The sequence below is a fragment of the Mustela lutreola genome, chromosome 3 (genome assembly GCF_030435805.1).
Source record: "Mustela lutreola isolate mMusLut2 chromosome 3, mMusLut2.pri, whole genome shotgun sequence".
Taxonomy (NCBI): domain Eukaryota; kingdom Metazoa; phylum Chordata; class Mammalia; order Carnivora; family Mustelidae; genus Mustela; species Mustela lutreola.
This window is the reverse complement of record NC_081292.1, coordinates 16,656,185-16,670,611: the sequence shown is the minus strand read 5'-3', so window position 1 is coordinate 16,670,611 and position 14,427 is coordinate 16,656,185. Positions and strand designations below refer to the sequence as shown.

Here is a 14,427-nt window from a genome sequence, read left to right as displayed (position 1 = left end):
CTCCCCTTCATACCCAAACGGTCAAACTCCCTTGGCTAGCAGCCAGATTGTTCTGGTCAAACAAACAGCTTAATATACGAAGCTCACAGACCAGTGGCTTCCCAGCACACAGTAAGCCCTCATAAAAATCTGAACTATTATTTTTATCTCCTGCACTACTCATCCAGGGTACCGAGGTCAACTTCCTGCTTCCTGGTTCAGCCTCAGCTATCCTGGAAAGCAACACGGGAGTTTTCAGTGCAGAACTGGAGACTTGGAGAAGTGTGGCCTGAGGCTCTCACATCGCTGAGATGACTCATCCTGGGGATGGGGGAAACTAGGGGGTTGTTGGTGAGAAGGGGCTCCTAGCTGGCATGGATTTAGTACTGTTCTGCTGTTGGAGAGGGATGGGGCTTGGAACACAGAGACAATGGCCAGCAGAGTCCAGAGAAGGTGTGTGGCGCAGACACAGTGTGGTCGACACTAAACACTGTCCCCAGGTCAAAACACACCAAAGGCGCCCTTCGTTCCTGACTCCCCTTCAGGCAGCTCACGGGATGGTACTTGGAACTAGAGAAGTGTACCCTGCCTCTGTAGTTCTCTGTTTTATTACCCTTTCCTCCCCCCTTTGAAAGGGTCTGCCTTTTGTTTTCTAACAGGAGAGGCATTCAACTTCACCTGTGTAGGCAGGGGTTCGGCCCAAACCTTACATCACAGAGAAACATCACCAAGGCTAAAAACAGTGGGGATATTTGAGACTACCAACTTAGGTCTCAGAAGGCCAACTGCTTTTAAGAAGTTGGCAGACGTCTCAGGCTAAGTAGGGAAGGGATTGTTTACAATTGGTGAAGGAAAAAAAAAAAAGTACTCCACAAACAAACAGCCGGCTGCTTTGCTAGGAGCTACCACCTGATTCCTAAACTCTGACTCATCCAAGAGCCGCAGGGGGTCGGGACCTGTGTATTGATCACCATTTGTGATAACTTCAGCAGTGCCACAGTTTTGGCTCAGAGGGCAGGCAATGGGAGGAAAGAAAAGAGGCTCAGGAAGGGGACAGAGGGGTGTGAAGCTACCTGATCCCGGCCTCAGTTAAACTTGGGTAAGTTGAAACCAACTTCTGGTCTCCCATACTACCTCCAGAGAGGCACACTATTTGCTTCTAAGGGGATTGAGAGCAGTTTATCTCCTGGAGCAGATAAAGTGTAACTATTTATAGGAACCAGAGGCTCTGGAGTTTGAATCCTCTCCTGCTGAGTGAGCCCAGGGGTCTGCAGCCTACAATTACAAGTAGGGGAGCCGCGGGGACACTGGTCAGCAGATCCTTGGTACCCCCCTCCCCCACAAAGACTGAGAACTGCTGTACAGAAATAAAGTACCAAACTATCAGATCATTCCTTAGGAAGAGGAGGAAGGAACCTTCTAGTCTAGGGAGAATGATTTAGGCATCATTGGTAACTTGCATCCCTAAAAGGGAAGAGTCCAGTGACAGCCACTGGTCTTTTTATTTTGCTCTAAGTAAATTATCTGATTTTCCATAAATAAGATTTCTTATTTGCTCCCCAAATTGCACAGGAACTGCCTCAAAGTGTCTTTAACATAAGAGTTACGCATGCTCTCATCTCTCCCCAGGATTAAATGCTTTCTGGTTTTCTGTTTTTTTCATTGAAGACTAAGGAGTTTTAACACTTCACAAATCACAGACACTTTGCGGGGGGGGGGCAGTCTGGAGGTCCAGCTATCAAAATAACCATACTTTCTTGATAGTTTCCTTAAAATTGAGTGCCAGGGGCTCAGAAAATAAATAAATAAATAAATCACTGGTAAATCTTGGTAAATGGGAACCCCGTTCAGTTACAGAATTCTCTACCAAAATCAATTTAAGGGCTCTGGTGCCAGTGGTTTCAACCAAAGGCTGAGAGAAAAGACACCCAAGGATGGCTGGGCTGCACTGGTCCCCTGGGGACCCACTTTCATTGCCCTCCTCACCTGTGCCAAATGGCGGGGATCTGGAAGTCGACTGTTCAGATCCTGGACTGACAGATTCCAGACCTGTCTAGCTTATTAGACAGCACTCCTGCATTATTATTAACCAGGCAGAGCACGCGATTGAGGGTAACTCGGCTTTTCCACCAGACTGACAGAGCTCAGGTGGGCTTTCTGCAGTGGACAGCCGTCACTTGAAATTATTCCGCCAGGAAACTGACCGAAAGGGCCACTGAGGAAACAGGTGCAAATGCTTCGTCCTCTCAGAAGCAGAAGTCTTGTGGGTTTCAGTCCCGCCTCCCTTCCCTCCTCCGCAGCTCTGCAGCCGCAAGTCTTTAGCCCGGTTCCTCAAGTCCGCCCCGCAAGCGCCGGTGCCCCAGGGACCATCTGGCCGCCCCTCCTGGTTACTCATCCTCCCTGCCCACTCTGCGGTCGCCTGTGCGTGGGAAGAGCCTGGAGGCGCTGGTCCCAGGTCCCATCGCGTCACCCGACGTGTGCCCACCTCCCTTGGATGCCCCGAGCCCCGCCACCCCAGCGGTGAAAAGTGCGCAGCCCACTCGCCCGCGCCCCCGCACAGGCACCCTGCGCGACTGGTGTCCTTAAGACCGGGGTCCCCTTAAGTTGTGTGCTTAAGTCTGAACGTTTGCGGACAAGATCCGCGATTGTCGTCAGATTCTCAGGGGGACCGGGGTTCTGTAAAGAGTTGTGCCCACTCGGAGACGCTCACCTTGAACAACAAGAGAAACCAGATTCCCCAAATCCCGTGCTCTGGCGACCTCTGCAGAAAGGGGTCGACTCCCCCCAACTCCCGCCCATTCCACCCTCCACCCCACCTCCCTGATCGGGGCTCCCTCCTTACTCCGTCCCAGTCCGGCCTGCCCCCTCATTCACCCGCCTCGCGCCCCCGAAATCAGCCCAGGTCTGTTTCGCTGGGCTGGAAGGTGGTGGCGGATCCACCCACCTGCTGAGGTCGCTCACGAAGCTGCCGCTCTTCTCATCCAGGAAGCGCTTCCAGCCGTCGGCCGTCTTCACCCAGCTCTGCCCGGGGGACCGCCAGTCCTGCCCGAGGAATGGCATGGCACCGGGCACGACGCGACGGACTCGACGGACTGATGGACCGCACCGGCTGGACGGCCTCGGGGAACTGTCGCCCCAGGCGGGTGCTCCGGGGGCCGAGGCCGGCTAGGGCGCGGCTGCAGGGAAGCGGCGTGGAGGGCTCGGGGCTGCGGAGCCGGGTCCTGTGCTCGCAGAGGGCGCGGCGCTGGGGAGGGTCGCGGGGCGCGCGGGGCCGGCCGGAGTGCTGCGCGGCCAGCGCGGCCGCAGTATTTATCCCGGGCCGCTGGCTCCGGCCCTTTGTTGCCGGAAGAGCCGCCTGCTCCTGGCCCGGCCCCCCCGCCCGAGCCCACGTGGCTTTGTTTATGGGCTCGGCTTGTTTTCCGAGGCGCCCGCGGCTCCCGCTCCTCTGGCGGTTGCACAACCACGCGCCGGTGGAAACTTGAAGCCGCGCTGCCAGGCCGGGGCTCCCGCCGCCGCTCCGCTCCAGGCCCCCCCAGCGCCCGCTCCCCGCCCCCAGGGTGCAGCAGCTGCTGCCGCCGGGCGAGCTGGGCCCGGCTCTCGGGAAGCCGCGCCCCGTCCTCCCGCGGCTGCGGGGCTGGCGAGGTGCAGGAAGGAGGCCGGCGCGGCGTCTGGGTCTCTCCTGGGCGGGGGTGGGGAGGAGGGATTACCCCCTCCCCCCCAGCCCCGAGCTGTCACATCGAGTCCCGCAATCACAACAGCCCTTGGGGAACGGGGTGGGGTGGCGGGGGTGGAGGGCGACAGCACGGCGCGGCCGGACACAGGGCTGGGGGAGGGGGACGACAGCCTCCTGGCCTCAACCCAGCTCTGGGGCGGAAGGGGCACCCGCTCCCCCCAACTCCGGTCAGGTGGGGAGGGGACGTAGCCCCTACCCCACCCAGCCCCCAAACTGTCGTTAACGGGTCCGCTGCCAGCCCGGGCCCGAGGGTGGCAAAGGAAGAAGGACAGGGAGGCCAGGCGGCATCTGAGGCCCGCGGGGTGGGAGTGGAGAGCAGGGACAGTCCCCCATCCTACTCTCGGCACCCTGAGCGCGCAGCGCCCACGTCCGGGTCGCCGGCCCGCGCACTGCGCCGTCGCGAGCACGTTCGAGGCGCCGGGGGCTGAGCTTTTGTTTGGAGGAACCTCTGCACCCTCCTCTCCTTCCCGCGGCGCGGCAACCTCGGGGCTGTTAACGTCTCTCCGGGAGCTACCAGGCCAGGAGTTTTGTTTTGGCTCCGGTGAGCGTTCAGATAGAGGGACGCAGAAAGCCCCTTCGCCCGACCGACGGGGACTAAAGGAAGTGCGGTGAGCAGGCCCTGCCCCGGCGCAGGTGCCCAGACCCTCACAGACTAGCTCCTTAACCTAATCGTCTTAAACTGGGGCAGGCGGCCAGTGGGGGAGCTACGCGGTTTTCCAGATGAGCGCACAGAGGGCCCCAGAGATGAGTTAAGCCAGTGACTTCCCCAGGATGGCTAGCTGCTTCACAGTCTTCAGTACAGTCTGAAGTTAGCCTGCTCAGTTTTCCTTTCTGTTTGTAACAATCCGTCCCTCTCCATCCGTCTCTGCAGAATGTAAACCCCTTGAGAGCTCAAGAATTCCTCCATATTCCTTCCTCGCAGCCACTGCAAGCGTCTTCTGTTCCACAGACTCTGTGCAATCTTTAAGGCTTAGAAATTGTGCGTGCCCTGGGAGGGTGCATGTTGGAGGGGGGAAGAGATGTTTTTATAAAGTCTGTTTTCAAGTAGCCAGAGTCTTTTGATTCAGGTTTCCCACCATAAATAATTTATTAGTGTGGTGATAGTAAAGCTTGCAGAAGGTCCTAAACAAATGATAAACTCTATGATCAGGCTAACAGATGGGACAATGTTGGGTCTGGCCTTTGTTGGAGAGAACTGTTTTCTGCAAGGGAGCAACATTAAGGAGTGTGATTATTACGGATGCCTGTTAGTTACATGTTGGCAAGCTACATCACTCTAGATACCACAGAAGGCGAGATTTGAGTTTTCATTCTGCTAGAGCATCATACTTTTATCTGACCTGGATGAATGACTTATAATCTGGAGGCTCAGTTTTTTTTGAGCTTCAGGAGAAAGATAGAGACTTAATGCTTCCCTTTCAGGATTATTTAGTGAGTGTTGTAAATGGGATTGGTGGTACTAGCTCTTTACTCCTCTTTGGTAATGTTACACACATGACCCATGGCCTCCTACTTCTTTGATTTTTTAAGAAGAGTATTTATTTGAGAGAGCTCACAAGCAGGGGGAGGAGCCGAGAGGGAGAAGCAGAATCCCCTGCTGAGCAGGGACCCCAATGTGGGGCTTCATCCCAGGACCCTGGGATCATGACCTGAGAGCTGAAGGCAGATACTTAACCGACTAAGCCACCCAGCCGCCCTTAAACTTCTCTGATTCTTGACATTGGACTTGACCACATGACTTGCTTTGGTCAGTGGGGTGCTGGTGGACCTGTTGTGAGCAGAGGATGTGTGTGTGCGCTTGTCTGGTTGGTCTTGCCCTCTTGTGTCTCTGTGAATGTCATGGCATGAATATACATACCATGGGTAGCCTTTGCTCCAGTCTTGGTTCCAGGATAAGACACATAGAGCTGACACCCCAGTTGCCCCACAGCTACTTTAGGAAAAAAAAATCAGTGTTTATTAATGCCACTGAGACTGCTGTGGTCTTTTGTTACATAGCCAGTAGCTACGAAGAGTTGAGTGGCCGAAAATTTGTCAAAGTTTTTTTAACTTTTAAAATTCAAGCATAAGTAGGAAATCACTCCCCCCGCCCCCCGCCCCTTGGCTAAGAACTCATCTCAGTAAGCCTCGGTGTTTGTCTCTAGTCCCTCAGCTCTATGCTCTTTAAAAAAAAAAAAAAAAAAAGAAAGAAAAGAAAGTTGTGGCTCTCCTATCTTAACCCAGCCTTCTTCTGAAGTGTTAGTGACTGCTGTAGATTTCCTCCACCCGGAAAAATCTGACTGACACTTCTTCAAACGCATGGTTTCTGCTGGGAAGCCTTGGCATGCTGAGCCCCTCAGGATAAAGAATGTGCTAGGCCATGTGTAGAACAGCTACCTTCCTATCAGCTCCTGGCCTGACTTTACCAAGTCCTTGTGAGTGGAGGCCTTATGGTGACTGAGCCTTGAGAACCCCAAAGGCAAAGTGTCTGTGTCTTCGCTTTGGACCGAAGATCTAGAGGCAGAAGATGGTCCAAGAATTTCACAAGGCACAGACTGAAGAGGACCAGCGTGGCCGCATGGTTGGAGCAGGACACCCCATAGGAGCACCATGATGCAGAGTCTCTTAGCCTGGACACTGACCCTCTGCCTCTCCCAACAGCTTCATGAAACAGACTGTCCACATCATATGCTGTGTATTTGAGTTTTTTAAAATGTGTCTGCTTCTCCACTATGGCCTGACAATTTCCTTGTGGGTAGGGCTGTGTCTCAGTGCTTTAGTCACGTGGTGTCTGTGACAGCTCTTGCTGTGTGACTCGCAACCAATAAATAACCCCAAAAATGTGGTTGAACTACTCTGGGACGCTGTGATTCCCATGTCTTCATCTGTCGACATCTTATGACTCCTCAGGACTCAGTAGGGGAGGGAGGCTGAAGGGTGGGCAGCCCCAAGTCCTACCCTGCGAGGCTGAGTCCTCCTTACCAGTTGGTGAGACACATAGAAGGTTAAAAGGTAGGATCTTAGGCAAAAAATGTTTTGAGTGTTTAAATGTTTGTTCCCCTCGTGGCAGATGCTAGCGGTGCTAGAGACCCTGTGTCAGGCACTTTGCAAATGTAATCCTGTTTCATACTTCTCACAAAAACCCGTAAGCTGGGTATTGTTATGCCCTATTTTGTAGACTAGGAAGCTGAGGCTCTGAAAATTTAGGTAGCCTGTTGAAGGTCAGCCAGCCAGTATGTGGTGAAACTCAAGCTGGTATCCAAGGTCTCTCTCCAACCCTAACTGATGCCAGGTTGGGTTCACATCCTCGTTCTCCACTTAAATAGCTGTGTGACCTTGGACAAGTTACTTAACCTCTCTGTGTCACAGTTTCCTCATTTGTGAAATGGGAATAATGAGAGTGTCCACCTCAAAGGGTGTTGGGAGGATTTATTGAAATAATATATATAAAAGTGCCTATCAAGGGGCCAGCAGCAATGATAACGAATATTCTTACCTTCAGGCAATGATCGTGAATATTCCTCCAACTTTGACTTGCTTATGTTCATATCTACCCACCAGATTTTAAGTTTTGAGGGCATGGAGCATAGCTCGCTTGGCTAATTTCCAGATGTGGGAAAAATAGCTTATGTTGGAGTAAATTATCCAACGAAATGATAGCTTGCCTATTCTACGTTACTACTGACTGCACTTGACCTATGGAAATGGGCCTTATTCTGTTCAGGAGACTACCTTTCCAAAGGTAAGTCTGCTTACCTTTCCAAAGGTAAGCACAACATAATTTCAGCCTGCCCACTGTCCCACAAGGCTGTTTAGAGAATTTGTTTGTAGAAATGATGGAAAACGTGATAAATACAAAGTATTCTGTTTTTTCCTACCCCAAAATGACATTTGTTTATAGTTTTGGCTGAGAGACAGACTATTTCTCACTAAAATGCATTGGTATTTTGTTTGTTCATAGTTTTTCTTTCTGAAAGGGTACTTTTTTTTTTTTTTTTAAATACTTATCAGCAGTAGTTGTAAGTTAAAAATAACTTCAGCTTGTTGGGTGGGGCAGAGTTTGGGATCCAGCAAATCTGTCGGCTCACCCTGACCAGTTAGAGCGAATTTTATGAAGGGGGAGCCCGAGGGACTCAGGCTATTAAATTTGACCTGTCAGTGTTGTCACAGGACTGTGTGTTTAATGCCACAGCAATTTGCATTTGACCTTACACCCTGTCTGTCTAGGGTGGGGCATCCTTGAAACAGTGTGAACCACGTCTGTTAGGTGTGTTTGAGTAGGAACTGTTGGCTGTGTGTTATTTTTGGGTCTCTGGCTGCCTTGAGTCCTGCCAACTAAATTAAAGTCGGTCAGACACATGTCACTGAAAATATTCTCATTACTTTAATGAGAATCACTTGGCATTCCTCAAATGAGGGCCTGGTTCTGTTTTTGAGAGACGGTCAAGGGCATTTTGCTATAATTCTCCTTCTTTCATAGCCCCATTGTTCGATTTTAATGAAAATTCTTTTTTCTCCCCTCTCAGTAGTAGTAAATAGGATTGGGAGGCGAGGCTGCTCACTTTTATACAATATAGAGAAATGAATGAAACCACATTTTACATGAATAGCCCAGATTTCCGGAGTGTTTTTATAAAAACACGTTTTTAGAACAAGGATGTTAAATTTGTTATGGATGCCAAGTTTTAAATACAGTGTCAGTGCCAGAAATTGGTTAAAACCATCCTATCTATAACCTTTCAAATAGGATCTTGAACAGGTGAGTAACACGTTTTAGTTCTGAGATTTCTCATGTACAAAAGTAGCTTGGCCTGAACTGCATCTAGACATTGGGTCTTGTGGGTTACTTACTTACTATCACTAGTGTTTATATAATTTTGCAAGGTAACTATTTTTATCTCCATCTTATAGATGAAGAAACTAAGGCTCAGATATGTGAAACGTTTATTTACAGGTCTGCTGAAAAATCAGAACAAACTTTTAGAGAGGTTACCTAATCCAGTTCTCTCCTTTTACCCTTGAGAAGGCTGAGTCCCAAAGAAGAGGAACTCACTTGAGCACAGAGCTAGTTAGTATTAGGCCTGGGAATTAGGCACCATGAGACAAACCAACGGGGTTGGAATGTTCCATTAATCTTGCTGGGCTGACCAATGTCCCTGAGAAATGTAAATTTTTTTTAAAAAAGATTTTATTTATTTATTTGACAGACAGAGATTGCAAGTAGGCAGAGGCAGGCAGAGAGAGAGAAGGGGAAGCAGGCTCCCTGCTGAGCAGAGCGCCCCATGTGGGGCTCGATCCCAGGACCCTGGGATCATGACCTGAGCTGAAGGCAGAGGCTTTAACCCACTGAGGCACCCAGGCGCCCCGAGAAATGTAAATTTTGATGTGGAATTATTTACACACGACAGTGATCAGATTTTATTAGGACTTGTCATCAGTGAGTTTTTCGGGAGGGCACAAGAAAAACAACTTTGACCCCCTAAAGAGGCTTCTCCTCCAAATTAACCAGGATCCTAGAGAAAGAGCAAAGTTGAAAAATCAGGCATCTTGTAAGGTTCTTACCTGACTGTCGGATTGAAAGCAGATCTGTGGTTTGTTACATTTTGACAGATTGTCGCAATCACTGCATGTTTTGACTCGTCAACCCTGGTGACTGGAGAAGTGGTTCGTGAGTCATATGGAGTGTGTTTCCTCCTAGGAGTTAATAACTGAATTGTCAAATCCTGGAGAAGTCACTTAACCTGTTCGGGGTTCGGTTTTCCATTGATAGACACACCTGCTGCAGAGATGGTTCTAGGAGTCTCTGGGCATCATTGATTGAAGGGTGATCATTAACCCCGATTGCAAATTTTCTTTGGGGAAATAGGAAAACACAAGTCTCTCCTGTGTTTCTTGGGTGGCCGCCTGCCATACCCGTCATTTTCTCACAGAAAGCAAAAGTCTATGGATGTGTTCTGCACACTACTGTAGGCCTGGTGGCTGCCATGTATCAAAGAATCAAGGTGTCAAGGAGGTCTCAGCGTACATGGAACTGAATTTCTAAGTTGTGGTCCAGAAAATGAAAACCATCTTACTAGCCTGTCTCATATGGTTCAATAAAAATAAAATGAGCCCGTGAGGTTTTTTTTTTTTTTTTTTTTTTTTTTTTTTTTTTTTTAAACAACAGTACATTCATTTCAGGAAGAAGAATGTAATTTAAAAATAAGTACAGAATGTTCATCTCCTTTCCCATTCTGACTACAGCCTCAGAAATCCAGTCCCTTAAGGGACATAATATTTTCAACCAGGGTTTACTGTTGATAGTAATTTAAGAAATAATTTAGTCCTTTAAACATCTGCTTTGCTAAAAATGGTATTGTATAAAAGTTTTTGTTAAGTGTCTTCAAATTGTGTATTTATTAAAGAGATGGGGCATAAATTAGATTTTTTCTCTCCTCTGTCAACTCAGTGAAAGGAGGGGTTATCTTTAGTTCTGGTTTTGATCACTTTACAGACTATAAAATTTATTATAGAATATCATTCATTCCTGGTCTCAACAGAGTACTTCATGCCTTTGCTAAATTCCTGGTTCCTTTGCTATGTTCCTTAGAACATTTACTCTCGGGGAGTGTCTAGGGTAGAGAGAAGGAGAGAGAGAGACATACAAATATGTATTCCTAAAATTATGTGGCATCTGCAGTAATAAGGATTTGCATGGGGTTTTCTGGGACACCCGCAAGGATAAATCATGTGACCCAACCTAGAACCGTCAGGTCAGGCTGCTAGGAGTTGCTCCTGAGCTCGGTCCTAAAGGATGAGTAGGAAGTGATGAAGCAAATGGAAAGAAAGTTGAGAATGGGGTGGGCATCCGGATAAAGAGGGCAACAGGAACAGTGGTGCGGTGGGGTGGGGCGGGTTGAAGGCCTGGGGGTCTTGAAGGACAGAGTGTGGTGAGGCGAGCTGGGGATGGCGGGGTGGGTGGGGAAGGTTGCAGAGGGCTCCGTGTGGTCTGGGAGAAAGCTGGGGCTCCATCTCAAGTGGTGGGAGGTGCAGAGAGCTGTAAAACGAGGGAGTGACTCAGGTAGGCTGTGAGGTTGTGCTGTAATAGAGATCCCTTGGCGGGAGGGTGGAGGGGCAGATGGGAGCAGGACGTCGCATGGACAAGAGACAGGTCAGGAGGGTGTCCCTGTTTCCGCGCGGCGGCTGGTGAGCAGCAGAGCCAGGAGGGTGGGAGCTGGCATGGTGAGGAGGGGGTACAGCTGAGACTCCTGTAGGGGGCAAACCCGCGGGACTTGGTGATTGAGTCCATGCAAGTGATGAAGAAAGGGCAGTGCCAAGGAGGGCTTTCCAGATTCCTTTCCTTTCCTTCCTTTCTCTCTCTCCTTCTCAGTTTCTTCCTCTCTTTCTTCCCTCTCTCCCTCCCTTCCGTTCTTTCTTTCTTTCTCCCTTCCTCACTCCCTCTGTCTCTCCCTCCTCCCCCCTACCTTCCCCCCTTCCTTCCTCTTTCTCTTTTTCTTTCTTTCCTCTATGCCCAGTGTGGGGCTTGAACTCATGACCTCATCAAGTGCCGGATCCTACTTCAGGTGGAAGAAGAAACAACTGGTTGGGTGGAAGGCTGAGGACGGAGTCTCAAGGTTCTGAGCGAGACCTCACTTTCACTGGTTTCAGGGCCACCAACAGGAGGAACTCTGTTTCCTCTGCCCTGGGAAGATTGCCTGTGTTGAGGGAGGGACTTCTTTCTAATTGCCCCGGGGCCTGCCTAGGGAGGAGGCAGGACCTGCAGGGACGTTTAGAACAACAGTCAAAGGGGCTCTTCTCTTTCTGTCCTCCAATCTCGGATCCGTCTTGAAATTCCTTAAAAAATGTTATGTATATATATAATGCTCTTCTCACTATAAATAAGTTATAACAAACTTTCTTTTAAACAAAGAAGCAGAGGTGCCTGAGAAGGAGGGATGCCTGGGTAGCTCAGGGGGTTAAAAGCCTCTGCCTTCGGCTCAGGTCATGATCCTGGGGTCCTGGGATCGAGCCCTGCATCGGGCTCTCTCTCTGCTCAGCGGGGAGCCTGCGTCCTCCCCTCTCTCTCTGCCTGCGTCTCTGCCTACTCATGATCTCTGTCTGTCAAATAAATAAATAAAATCTTAAAAAAAATAAAGAAGCAAAGAATGAAATTGCCCAACACCAGCAAGTGAAAGGGTGGGTGGTGAAAATTTGTTTTACGTATGTATTTTTATGTATATATCTTTACCATCTAGTTTGTACTGCCTGCTAGCCCCCTGATTTGGGGCAGAGAAGGGGGGATGCCTCATGTATCTTGGTGGGAGGTGACTTCCAAATTCAGGATCTGAAGGGACTGGATCTTCTCTGTCCCTGCTGTGTTCCGGTCAGGGGCAGGGGCAGGCATGTGACTGGGCTGGACCAATCACACACACTCTCCTGCAGAAGTGATGGAAGCAGGTTTGGTGGTTCCTGGTGGGAGGGCATTCCTGGCCAGCGTCGCTGTAGGGATGCTGACTCCGGTCGGCCCCTGCTGCAGCAGCTTTGCCATGATCCTTGCTGTCTGGTCCTCTGGAGCTCTCAGTTCTTGCCTCAGTTTCCCATGCCTATTTTTTCAGCCTCTTGCTGATGCTATGGACCCCGATAGTCTTCCAGTAAAATCTTTGCACTTAGAAGAGCCGGGGTCAGTGTCTGTTGCTTGCTACCAGTACTGTCACGGTGTGGAGAGGCATTCAGAGCACACACACACTGTCTCTTCTGCCCATCACCGCTCCCAGCCCCCATGGTCTCATGTCCTTAAGTGCACACTCGGGCTAACCACTGAAATAGACCAGAGAGGATGACTTGTAAATATTAGGACTTACCTAAAGAAATCATCTGCTGAGGAGACTGGACTCAAGCCCACACAGGGGATTTGGCTTGCACAAAATGGGCAGATTTAGAAATATGGAGACAGAGAAGAATGTTGAGCTATCCCTGTGTGAAAGTAAAAGCTAAGGAACTGAAAATCCCAGAGCTATAGATTTTTCTTATAAACCTGTGGTATGAACTTCATCAGAAGAGCGAGGCTGAACCCCGACAAAGTTCAGCTGGTGATATCTTATAAATTCCCCTAAGGTACACATTCTGTTACATTTTCTACAATTGATGCTTCAGGTGTGGAATTTAGCTTGAAGGCAGGAGGAAGGAGTAACATTTATTGAATACTTGTTGTATGCCTTTTGTCTACATTGGTTTACTTAATTCACCCTCCCAAACCCTACAAGGTAGGTATAATATCCTTATTTTATTCACAAGGAACCTGCACAGTTAGAAATCACAAGGTCCCAAGTGGCAGAGCTGGGATTTCAATCCAGGACTTTTAGTTCTGAAGCTCGTTGTCTTTCCATGAGCTGATTCTGCCTTCCAAGGTTGGTGTAAGGGCAAGAGGGAGACTAAGGACCGAGAAAGCCGACTTTCAGACCTTGGAAAGAAAATCCTTCTTTGGTGAAATTGAGACTCAGGACCGGAGACATGGCCAACTGGTTTTTGTCATCACTGCCATTGTGTTTTTGGAGGCACTTTGATTGTCTTGGAATCCTACCTCTAAATAACCAAGGAGCTTAACTTTATGACAAAAGAAGTATAGCACTGGGTGCTTGCTGGCAAAGTGAGTGGATGTGACTGTGTAACCCATCACTCAGAAGCTTGCCGGGACTGTCGAATGACCTTCTAAAGGCTGCTGGGGAATACTGTTCTCAACGTTCAGGGCTCCCATCTTACAGAACGCAGTAAACAGAGTGTTTCCCCAGTGTCTGGAGAGGGGAAGTGGGAGTAGCCCCATCTCACTTTTAGTCTTTTATACCTGACAAGCCCCACCTAGAGCACTTTGGCTTCCCATCCCTGAAATCTTGTGTTGGTGGGCTTGGAGATTCCGGTTTCCATCAGAGAGCACAAACACGGTTCCATTCAAGTTGAAGCTCTAACTACCCTTAGCCATTTGAGTCTCCTCCTGCCATGGAGCCAATAACGGACAGAAGGTTAATGTATTGACTGGAGGGACTGATCCTAATTATCAAGGGAAATAGGTTACCACTACCCAATGAAGGCAAGAGAAAACATATCCAGAGCCCAGAAGGCTCACTGGGTCAATTTTTAGCACTGCCATATGTAATAATAATGGTTAGTGGAAACCCATGATAATCCAGTCAGTACAGGGTCACTCAAGGCTGATTACCAGGAACTGAAGAGTTGACATATCCTATCGGGTAACAAAACTTCAACCACTGGTGGTGCTGAGGGAGAAGGTGGAATGGTGATGGTAGAGGGATTGCCAACTTATTATTATTATTTTTAAAGATTTTACTTATTTATTTGACAGAGATCACAAGTAGGCAGAGAGGCAGGCAGAGGCAGTTGGTGGGGGGGGGTGGTTCGGGGGTGGGCTCCCTGTTTATGCGGGGCTTGATTCCAGGACCCTGGGATCGTGACCGGAGCCAAAGGCAGCTGCTCTGCCCTGATTTCAGCCGGACTGGACTCTGAAAATCACTTGCTTCCTCTTGCCCCCAGGAGCCAGAGGTAGTAGCAACTTCCTACTGCCTTCCCCTCTTGCAGGCTCCCTCAACTCTACCCACACCTCTGCAACTGATCCTTTCATTAAAATCTCTGAAGTTAAACCATTTGAGTAGAGTTTGGTAACCTGCTGGGCCCCTGCGTGAAACAAATTGGGAGCTGATTTCATTTTCCTGAAAGCATAAAATGATCATTTTATTCATTTTATT

At 49.3% G+C, this 14,427-nt stretch overlaps 1 protein-coding gene across 1 annotated transcript in view; it reads right to left on the bottom strand.

Moving 5' to 3' along the window:
- FBXO32 (F-box protein 32) overlaps positions 1-3,283 on the bottom strand; it is a 33,840-nt gene extending 30,557 nt beyond the window's left edge. The window contains exon 1 of the mRNA XM_059165685.1: positions 2,924-3,283. Coding sequence (XP_059021668.1) covers positions 2,924-3,039 — 116 coding nt within the window. The 5' untranslated portion in view covers positions 3,040-3,283. The remainder of the gene's footprint in view (positions 1-2,923) is intronic.
- Between the last annotated feature and the right edge of the window lie 11,144 nt (positions 3,284-14,427).